We start from the raw sequence: 10,386 nt of genomic DNA on the forward strand, positions 1-10,386 counted from the left end.
ATGGGAATGGGTGGGTAGGGAAGTGGGGGGCGCTATGGGGGACTTTTGGGATAGCATTGGAAATGTAATTGAGGAAAATATGTAATAAAAATATTAAAATTTAAAAAATATATCCTAAATGCTAATTCTTTAAAAATATTTAAATGCTAATTGTGCATGTGTGTGCACACTCACATGCATGCACACACTTCATTTTGCCTGGAGCTGGAGTTACAGGTTGCTGTGCACCTCCTAGTGTGGGCATTAGGAACAGACCTTGGCGCCTCTAAAATAGCAGCAATTTCTTTTAACCGTTGAGGCACCCCTCCAACCACATGTACATATTCTTTGTCATCTACATAATTTGAAAATATTTCTCCCATTCTGTAGGATGCCCATCACAGTATCTTGATGTAGATTTTCTTTAATTTGTCCACTTGTCTTGTTGTCTTGCCTGTCTTTGGTATTATATTCAAGAAATTATGGCCAAACCTAGTATTGTAAACCTTTGTCCCATGTTTTCTTCTAAGCTCTTTGTAGTTTTAGATCACAGATCTAGTCTGAGTTGTTGTGTAGGCTCCATAATTCATATGGCTTCTCCAGCATCATGGGAAAAGCTATCTTCTCTTACTGGTCTTAGAACTCATTAAAAAAAATGTTTCTGGGCTTTCTATACTATTCCATCCACGTATATATGCATTTTCACATCAGTATATACCACAATTGTTCTGGCTATTCAAGGTCTTTCAAGGCAGAGTTTAGGCTGCATTTTTCTTTTAGGTTATATCTTCATGTCTGTTGGCTATGTATGTGTATGTATGCCTGTGGAGGACAGAAGGCAACAGATCCCTGCAACTGGAGCTACTGGTGGTAGTTCTACGTAGCCTGATGGAAGTGCTGAGACTTGAACTCAGGTTCTCTGGGAGAGTAACAAGAGCTCTCGAATGTTGAGCCTTCTCTCTATAAAGGCTGAAATTTTCTATTTATAAAATCAAGTGCCATTGAGATTTTAGGACTGGAGAGATGGTTCAGTAGTTAAGAGCACTATCTGTTCTTCCAGAGGACCTTGGATCCAATTCCTAGAACCCACAGGGCAGTTCACAACTGTCTGCAACACTGGTACCAGGGGATCTGACACCCTTGCACACACATACAAGCAGCAAAACAAAATGCACAATAAAGTAAAAATAAATCACTGGGGTGGAGAAATGCCTCAGCAGTTAAGAGCACTGACTGCTCTTTCGAAGGTCCTGAGTTTAATCACAGCAACCACATGGTGACTCACAACCATCCATAATGAGATCTGACGCCCTCTTCTGGTGCATGTGAAGACAGCTACAGTGTACTTAAAAATAATAATAAATAAATCTTTAGACCAGAGTGAGAGGGGCAACTGGAGTGAGCAATCTATATTCCCAGCAACCACATGATGGCTCACAACCATCAGTACAGCTACAGTGTACTCATATACATTAAATAAATAAATAAATAAATAAATAAATAAATAAATAAATAAATGTAAAAATAAATTTTGATAATGGCATTGAATCTATACTGTCTTGGGGAGTGTTGACTTTATGGATGGAACTCCTTGTATGAAAATAAAGGAAAATAATAATGTTAATAATATAATAAGTGATATTTAGAAGAGTGTCCCTCAAACTGAATTGAGAAAGTGTAATGGGAAATGTCTAGGTTTTGTAAAACTAAGTAGTCCCTTTAAAAGTATGAAGATACTCTGGACACAGTGGCACCGCCTTTATTCCCAGTTCTTGAGAGGCAGAGGCAGGCAAAGGTCTGTGAGATTTAGGTCAGGCTGGTCTACACTCTTCTCTCTTCCACCATATGGGTCCTAGGGAATGAAGCCAGGCCACCAGGCTTGGTGGGTGGCCAAGTGCCTTTATTTCTCAACCCATCTCATGGACTCATAACTTATTTATGCACCCCACTAATTTTATAAAATAGGATCACCTTTAATAGCTTCTATTGGTTTGTATATATGATCATATCATTTATAATAATATACTACTTATTTTCAACACAGTTGCCTTTTCTTCCCCTATTTTCTGTGAATTCCATTATCATACTTATATTAAGAGGAAACATTTCTATTCCTTTTTCCTGGAAAATAACTGTATGCTTTTGCTTGAGACAGGGTCACATGTAACCTAGGCTCATCTCCATCTCCCTATGTCAACAATGATGCTGAGGTCTGGCCCTCCTTCTTCTACCTGGAGTGCTGGCGTTACAGGCACGTGTGACTGACTGCATTGCCCTTTTACTGTGGGCTTTTCTATGTGGTTTTCATATGTTCAATGTTCTCTTCTAGAGCAGTTGGGAGTCTCCTGGTCCTTTGCATCTCTTGACAAATCACTTCAGTGGAGAGAACAGGCTTGCAACTGAGGCAGTTAAGTGTAGGGACATCTCAGTGACCCAAGGCACTGACCCTGAAAAACAAAATTCTCCTGTGGGTAATCTGTGGTCAGGTATTTCTTGAGAGGAGAGACAGAAAAGGCCGGCTGGGACCAGCATAGGAGGCAAGCACAGAGAAGGCCAATTTTCCTTAAAGTGGCCTGTCTGGAAAAATTCCAACTCATGTGTGCAAGATGTACATCTAAAGTAGAATTTACAATCAGGGTCAGGATCTGCCCCATCCCAGGATAGGCTCTTCCCATTATCTGGTCTCGTAAGCCTGGGGTCCGTCTGTAAGCTCCCCTCCTATGGAGCACATTCCATGCTTTACTCTTACCTTTAGTATAGCTATATTTTCACTGTGTCTCTTTCACAACTTTCCCCAAACCACAAAACACCTGGACATCACATCACAGATGAACCCGAGACCCCTCCAGTGTCTCAACCGTGAAGAAACCGCTTCCTGTGCTTTGCTCCATAGTCAGAAGCAACCAACGGTGACAGCACAACTCCTGGAGGGCCCTTTTGGCTCAGGTGGCTCCATATCATCCTTCTAATCAATGTGTTACTGCAACCACAGCCAGAGTAACGAGGCAGTATAAGTTAAATTGATAATTAAAGAAGAAAATACAATATTACTTGTAGGTTACTGACCACTTAAATATAAAACTGAAAACTATGAGCCTATTATTAGAGGTAAAAGAAGACATGAGGGACAGTGGCAAAATTAACATCAAAATCCAGCTTCTCTGCATGAAATCACATGCCCAGCCATATAAGTGTCTGATAATAATCTTCTTTTCTGCTATATCTCCATAGAAAAACTGTAATTGTATTGAGACAGGCAAGATTTCAGAAAACAGATAGAGGAGTAATACTGGAACATGCAGATGGAAAGGAAGTAAATTTCATGAATATGACCCAGCTCATGACTAAAAAGGAACAGGCAACTATTCGCTATTTCCAGCATTAGGAAGTGCATCTGCATGGGAGGGTGGCGTTGCTCGTATGACTGTGTGTGATTCCGTGTGTACCACCCAGCAGAAAGGGAAACAGACAATGCAAGTAACCGGAATTTAGTGTAAACATGAAATCGTTTACATTTAATGTGCATACACTAAATCCCAGAGTAGCCACATGAAAAAAAGGAATCTAAATATATATTGTGAGAAATCAGTATAGAAATTTAAATGCTACAATAGAATAAATTTGCATAAAGTAAATCAGAAAGATGGGGAAAAATGCATTTGTGGATAACATTATTTTGTACATAGCTTGAAAGAATCTATTTAAAAACTATTAGCAGACATGAATTCATGAGGGTGACAGGATACAAGATGTATGAGGAAAATGAGTTCTAATCCATGGACTTTACAATCAATATTTAAAATTTAGGCTAAGAAGACTTAGTCCTGCTCATAAAACATAAAAAAATATGCAGAAGTAAATGTAACAAATTGAAAAGTGCCAAACACTGTTTAGAGTGGAAGATCCGAAGAAACTGGAAGGAAACCATCCCAACTCATGGAAGATGAAGCCTTAGGAGGTAAACTGACCCCACACACAACCTGTGGGCCATCAGCAGAATCTCTGCAGAAACTGCAAAGCTGATGCTAACAACTGTAGAGTTAAGGTACAAAGGGCCCCTTAAAGGAAAACAGCAACGGGAGACAAGACAGACTGGGCAGAGGATCCAGATGTCAGTTCAAATGGCTGTGAGAGTAAGCATAGTACTGAGTGCCTTCAGGAGGCCGGAGACTAAAACAATACACACATAAAAATATGCAAGTGAACAGTTAACAAAGGTGGAATACAAACATTAAAAAAACAAAACAAAACAGGTTAACAGGATGTGGCATGCTTATTTAATGGCCATAAACAAGAGTATATACCTAGAAAGGCTCATCTCTTAATTTTCTCCTAAGGAGACCAGGTCTTACTCAATAGACCAGGCTGGCCTTGAACTCAAGAACCTCCCACTTCAGCATCCCCAGTGCTTACATTTTTTCAGATACATTAAAACATATTTATGTCATTTTGTGCGCAGGTATGCACACATGTGGAGGCTGCCAAGGTTGACACAGGGTATTTTCCTCAATCACTCTTCACATTCATTCATTCGTTTGCTTCTAAGTTTCATAGTAAACTCACAGCTTATCTGTCTGTCTGTCTGTCTGTCCGTCTGTCTATCAGTAGGTCATACTAAATGTACAGCTCACTGACTTACCTAGACCAGCAAGGCTCAAGAACCCCATGTACTCCCCTCCACCATCCCAAGTACAGGTGTGTGCTGCTGCACTTGACGTTATTATGGCTGTTGTTGTTATTATTATTATTAATTGTTTTAGACATGGGAGCTAGAGAGTCAAGCTCGGGTCCTCACGTTTAGCAAGCAAAGGCTTCAATGACTGAGCCATCTCCCCATCCCTAATATTGCTGTTTTAAATTGTTGATGAAACGGTCACAGTAATCATAATGTCAACTGTGGTCTGCTTGTAAAAGTACCTCATACATATATAACAACTGTGGGGCAGGACCTGTAGTTTTTCAGTCCTTATAAACAGATGTAATGTGGACACAACTCTGAGGTAGACAGGGAGGGATGGTATTGCTGCCTCAGACTTACACACAGCTTCAGTGTATATATAAACAAGTGGCTGGTTCATCTGATGTAAAACATCAAAAAGGTAACTGGCCAAGAACTAGATAAACTCCTTCCAGAAAGGCTGGAGAGCTAGAATTCCAAATGTGCCCTCATAGCCAATCTCTCTATTCTCTATGTTGCAGCTACACATTTGGGCAGTTTTCAGTCCAAATTCAAAGGCAGCTTAAAGATTCTCTTCTGCAGTTTGCGCATCATTCTAGCAACAGGCAATCTCTTAATCCACAGCCCCAAGTGCTGTACTTAATATAAGGACTCAGGGGTCTCAGGTAACCTCATACCTGCCTGTGTAAGCAATACCAAATCCACTACGTTCCCAGAACTTCCACCTTCAACTCTCAGGATCAGAGCAGGCTCTGGTGAGAGTCACAAGTACAGGAGATCCAACAACTTCTCAGTCACACACTTCTATCGTTAAAGGTGATGGGGTTTTTATTCTTATTAGTCCTGGGGAGGGGCGTGTGTGCCACCTGTACCACTGTATGCCTGTGGAGGTCAGAGGACAACTTACAGGAGTTGGTTCTCTGCTTCTACAATGTGGGTTCTGGGGACTGAACTCAACCCTTCAGGCTTAGTGTTGAGTTCCTCTCTCTACTGAGCCACCTTGCCTGCCTTAGATAATAGGTTTTAAACAGCATGTTTTTATAGTTTTGGGTTTGAGTCTTTCAGCTTTCCTGTTCCCTACTATATTACCTGAGGCAGAATTTTACTTCTGTAACCTCTTTGTGTTCTCTTATTTAGAGAATTCTTATTTAAAGAATTTCCTACCATGTGATTTTGGTAGGGTTGCACTCAGAATCAAATGAGATGAACAGACACAAGATATAGTCCTATGGAACTTGGAGTACACCTGTTCCTCCTGACACACTGGCTCAAATGGGATGAGAACCTCTGAGGTACTACTTCCCCCAGCAGCCAACACTTAGCTAAGGAGCAAACACGAGAGGATACAGGACAGTGCTGAACCACTGTGGTATGACCAAGTAGGCATCAATGGCCATGGGAACACAGCAGAAAAACTCAGACTAGGTGGCTTCCCACCATTTCCAGGCTCCTGAGGCTTTTGTGTTCACTTCCATTATGTAACCCTCCCACCCCACCCACCCCAAGGAGCTCCCCGGGCATGACCCCTATAGCCCTTTTTAACTGCAGTCTCCTCCTTACCCTGCTCTCCTCTCAGGTAGCAGTAAGAGATCCCATCTGACCTCTCACCCGGGAGTCTCAGCATCAGGAGCCTGGCTGGCAACACCAGGCCTAAGGTCACACCTGTCAATGCTGATACAGGTAGAACTGAACCTGCTACCTGCAGCATTCTACAACCACGGTAGGTCCAGACACCCAAGTGCGAGCTTGAAAAGACTGCACCACAGCTGCTAAAAGAAAAAGCAAGCTGTGCCACACTGTTACATCAGGGAAGAAGCAGAGGGGACGAATAAAGAAAAGAACCAGAAACTTCTAGAAGGAGATAACTCTCCTGCATATGAAATGCACAGATGATTTAATGTCATTTTTTCTTGAATTTCTTTCTCGGGGTATGACTGCAGAAAATCAGATTACAAGACCATCATCACAACCTAGATTTATTACAACTGACCTGCAGGCAAAGGGTAGACTATTCCATAAACATGTGGGCTCCATGGCTATGTCTTAAATAGAGGAAGGATTCAAACAAGAATACAGGATAAAATATTCCAAAGCTCCAAGAAGCAGTTATGTTACTGAGCTACATTTTTACAGACAAATAAGGCAATATCCCTGCACATCAGCTTTTTGATAATTTTTATATACTTTCATATGGTACAAGAGAAAAATAACCAGAGCTCACAATGTACAGTTCTTACACTATTTTCACAGTTTGTGAACACTATATACCCTTTTGTTTTAATAAAGATACATTGTAATAAATTCCTTGCCCTTAAGTTTATAGTTTATAATAATCTATGATTAATACACTAAAATTGCCTTTTTATGTGGTCACCCACACAGCAGAAAGTGAGATAGCTCCTGGACAGTCTGAATTAGTTTGATCTCCATTTGCATAATGGCAGAGTGAGGCTATACTGAGCCAGACAGGAAGCTGACAGCAGAGAAACAAATTCCTCTTGAGTCCTGGGAACAACGGAGGACAATGGCTTGGTGCAGCTTAAGGAAGACATCTCATGATGTCTCCTTGTGGAACACAGAGAATCTAAGGGTAGGGGGCCAGGGGTGGAAAATGGGGAAATTAGGCAAGTGGACCAAAAGATAGATCATTTTTAAATCCTCCAATGAGAAGGGATGTAACTTCAAACAGCACCATTCTCCTTTTATTGTTTGATAGTACTTTGAGTGCCACTCTGGGGGAGACACAGCAGTGCCCACCAGGAATAGATCCTGGAAGGGCATCACCTGCATGGCAGGCATCCCCTGCATGGCAGACCACTACCAGTGCTGCTTAACTGCTATGCAGAGCCTGACGCTCAGTACCTGGCTAATGGGCTGAAGACAAGCAGCAGCACATAAGATGAAGTGGCTTCTTTTTCGTTTTGTCTTTCTGGGGGGTCTAGGTGGGTAGAATTCTACTTCCAAGGGAGATAGTGAACTGGTAGAGGCCTCAGCAGGTGTCAGACATGCCTATCTGAAAGGCTGCCATTTAGGATCTTTATCCTGCTCAAATATGCCTCTCCACAGACTGCCTCTTTCTCAAGTACAGCATCAACTGGGCCCAGCTGTCTCAGCTTTCTGAACATCAGAGCACAGGAGAGATTTGGGGTTACAAATTGTGGTAAGTAGCATCCCTGGTAATGTTAGGGTTCCCACTGTGAAAAACAAGGCAGAATACTAGACTGAGCAAAAGCCACATGGCGACAACAAATTGTGGGGAAGGGAAAGAGTTAGAAACTGAGGACCTGGCCCATGATGGCAAGAAGCAAAGAGTTGTGATTTGGTGTTTTGCCGCCTGCAGGAAATCTTCATCAAGGCACATTGCTACTAGCTAATTCTCCCTGTTAGTGAGTTATGATGGCTCAAGTCCCAGGCTTGGGGCCAAGGGGGAATCTATAGCTGCTACAAGCTGTTCTGGACAAAATGCCAGAATCAAAAACATCTGTAAACTTTGCCCTCAGTACTGTTTCCTTCCTTCAGTCCTGGTAGTTGGTGGCAGGTAGAGCATCAAGTTGGCAGCACCCTTCTATGACAGGTGGCAGACTCCTGTATCTTCCCAGGGAAGAGCAGGCTGGAAAAGGACAAAGAACACATTCTGTCCTGTCTCAGTATTTTAATGTTGACCTCTCTGAAAGCAACATGGTTTTTGGTAAAGATAAATTCTAATTTAACATGATATTTTGAATAGGGAATTTGGCTGAGCACATCGATCGAGTGTGACTGTAAAGCAACAGCCTATCAGATGAGGAAATCTATTGCACTTGGTGAAGAAAGGAAATCCTTCCTCTGTCTCCCAGCTGCAGAAGGTAATGTGTCTCACTGGCTGTGCAAGCTCTTCTCACTCAAGCCCAGGTCTCTATGCTCAGACAGTACATCCATGACTGTGTCCTTCCAGCCTTGGAAGTCTCACAAAACACCATTCCAGTAGCTGCGTCTCCAGGTTTTGAGTCTAGAAATGAATTAAGGTGTGATCTAATCACAGTCAACAACTTGATCGTACTGACTTCCACACGTCATGAATATGTTCATCACAAAAGAGCAGGATGAGGTCTTTCTGACCAGCACTAACACTGTGATCAGTCAGGTATTACAGGGATGCACATTCTAGGTGACAGAAGTATACAGACATGATGGAAACGAACACCAATCTTATTGCACATGGTGTCTGGGCGAGCAATAAAAACACTGTGATACAGGATGAAAACTCTTTCCGTCTTGCTTCCTCTCAGCCCTTTTTTCTAGAGTCTGATGTAGCAGCAGTATCAGTCGACATACATGGGAGAGCTGGGAGTGGCTGGCATCTGATCCAGGATTTTACAAACATAGCATGCGACCTCTACAGTGCGTTCTTCATACATCAAAATAAAGGGATGTTTCTGCAAGGAAATTAACAGAGAAAGCGTCAAACATTTGTATCAGAGCCCTATGTCAGCGCTTCTCAATGTCTATACAATACAGTACTATACGCTCCCAATTACACACAGCTTCAATATATCATAAGAACGGCACTCATCGCATGAACATTTCAGTGGATGGATGTGGACACCTTAAATGTGAGGTGCTGCATCACCATCTGGAGGTTGCACCCTGGCAGTGAGGTCTCAGAACTGTGTACAGGGAGTATTTGCTAGAGAAGAAAACAGTTGTTTATTCCTTACCACACCACCTGAGATCCAAGGACTACAGGAATCTCAGTCGAGCTTCTTAAGACGCTAGAGTAAGCCACTGGTAGCTCAAGGATCTTTCAAAGAGGTTCTCAGTTTCAAACGTTCTGATTTCTACTTTTAAAAAAAGGCCAAGAGAGCCCTTCCCTGTGCTCTCCAGAGCCCACAGTCCGAATCACCAAGCCCTCTATTTGTTCTCTATCACTTAAACAACAGCTTTTCCACAACTTCTCTAGTTACATTACCTGATCCTAAGTTTGGCTTAACAGCCTTAGAAAGCCCCGAATGTGATAACCAATGCAATCTTTTCGTCAAATGTTTTCACATCATTAGACCACAGACAGTACTTTCTCCTCTGCTCAAAGGCTAGCCACACAAAGGAGCTTATCATGGGCTGAACTAAAGCATCTCGGAGGACTGTGATTAGCAGAGCGGTGTGCATTGCCAGAGGGAGAGTAAGCATCCTGAATAAAATTTCACTAGCTTTGTGCTACAGGAGTTAAACAAACTAAGAGTGCACAGTGAAATGTTTTAGGAGAATTTTCTAACATGTTAAGACCAAATTCTTGTTATGAGAAATGAGCTAGGAAATTAAAGGTAACCCCACCGGTTTCTGGTTACAGGGTTCATACTTACCAGAAGCTCTTTATACTTTGGCCTTTTGGATTCATCCTTCGTAAGGCTAAAATAACATAAAAGTAACAGTGTTAAGACGAAGGCATAATGACCCAATTATTTTACTTTTTACAAATGAAAGGCAGACCAGGTCAAGGTCATCTTTGGCTATATAGAAAGTTCAAGGCTAGCCTGGGTTACATAAGGCTTTAAACAAAGCTCTTATGAGGATAGTACAGATATCCTTCAACTGCAGACATAATGATTCAGACAATTTTGACATGCTGAAAAATAAAAAAAAAAAAAGCATGGGACACTTATATTCACCACTGCTACCTGCTGTGACACAAAGAGAAACAAGAAGAAAATGTAACACAGTACCACACACACACACACACACACACACACACA

At 41.9% G+C, this 10,386-nt stretch overlaps 1 protein-coding gene across 5 annotated transcripts in view; it reads right to left on the reverse strand.

Annotated features, from left to right (window-relative positions):
• Positions 1-6,506: 6,506 nt before the first annotated feature.
• Positions 6,507-10,386, reverse strand: part of Map2k4 (mitogen-activated protein kinase kinase 4) — a 96,191-nt gene continuing 92,311 nt past the window's right edge. For all 5 annotated transcript variants that reach the window (XM_029483392.1, XM_029483391.1, XM_021176402.2 and 2 more), the window contains 2 exons: positions 9,997-10,042; positions 6,507-9,072 (listed from right to left, as the gene is read on the reverse strand). In XM_029483392.1, coding sequence (XP_029339252.1) covers positions 8,959-9,072; positions 9,997-10,042 — 160 coding nt within the window. In that variant the 3' untranslated portion in view covers positions 6,507-8,958. The remainder of the gene's footprint in view (positions 9,073-9,996; positions 10,043-10,386) is intronic.

Source organism: Mus caroli, chromosome 11, assembly GCF_900094665.2.
Source record: "Mus caroli chromosome 11, CAROLI_EIJ_v1.1, whole genome shotgun sequence".
NCBI classification, from domain to species: domain Eukaryota; kingdom Metazoa; phylum Chordata; class Mammalia; order Rodentia; family Muridae; genus Mus; species Mus caroli.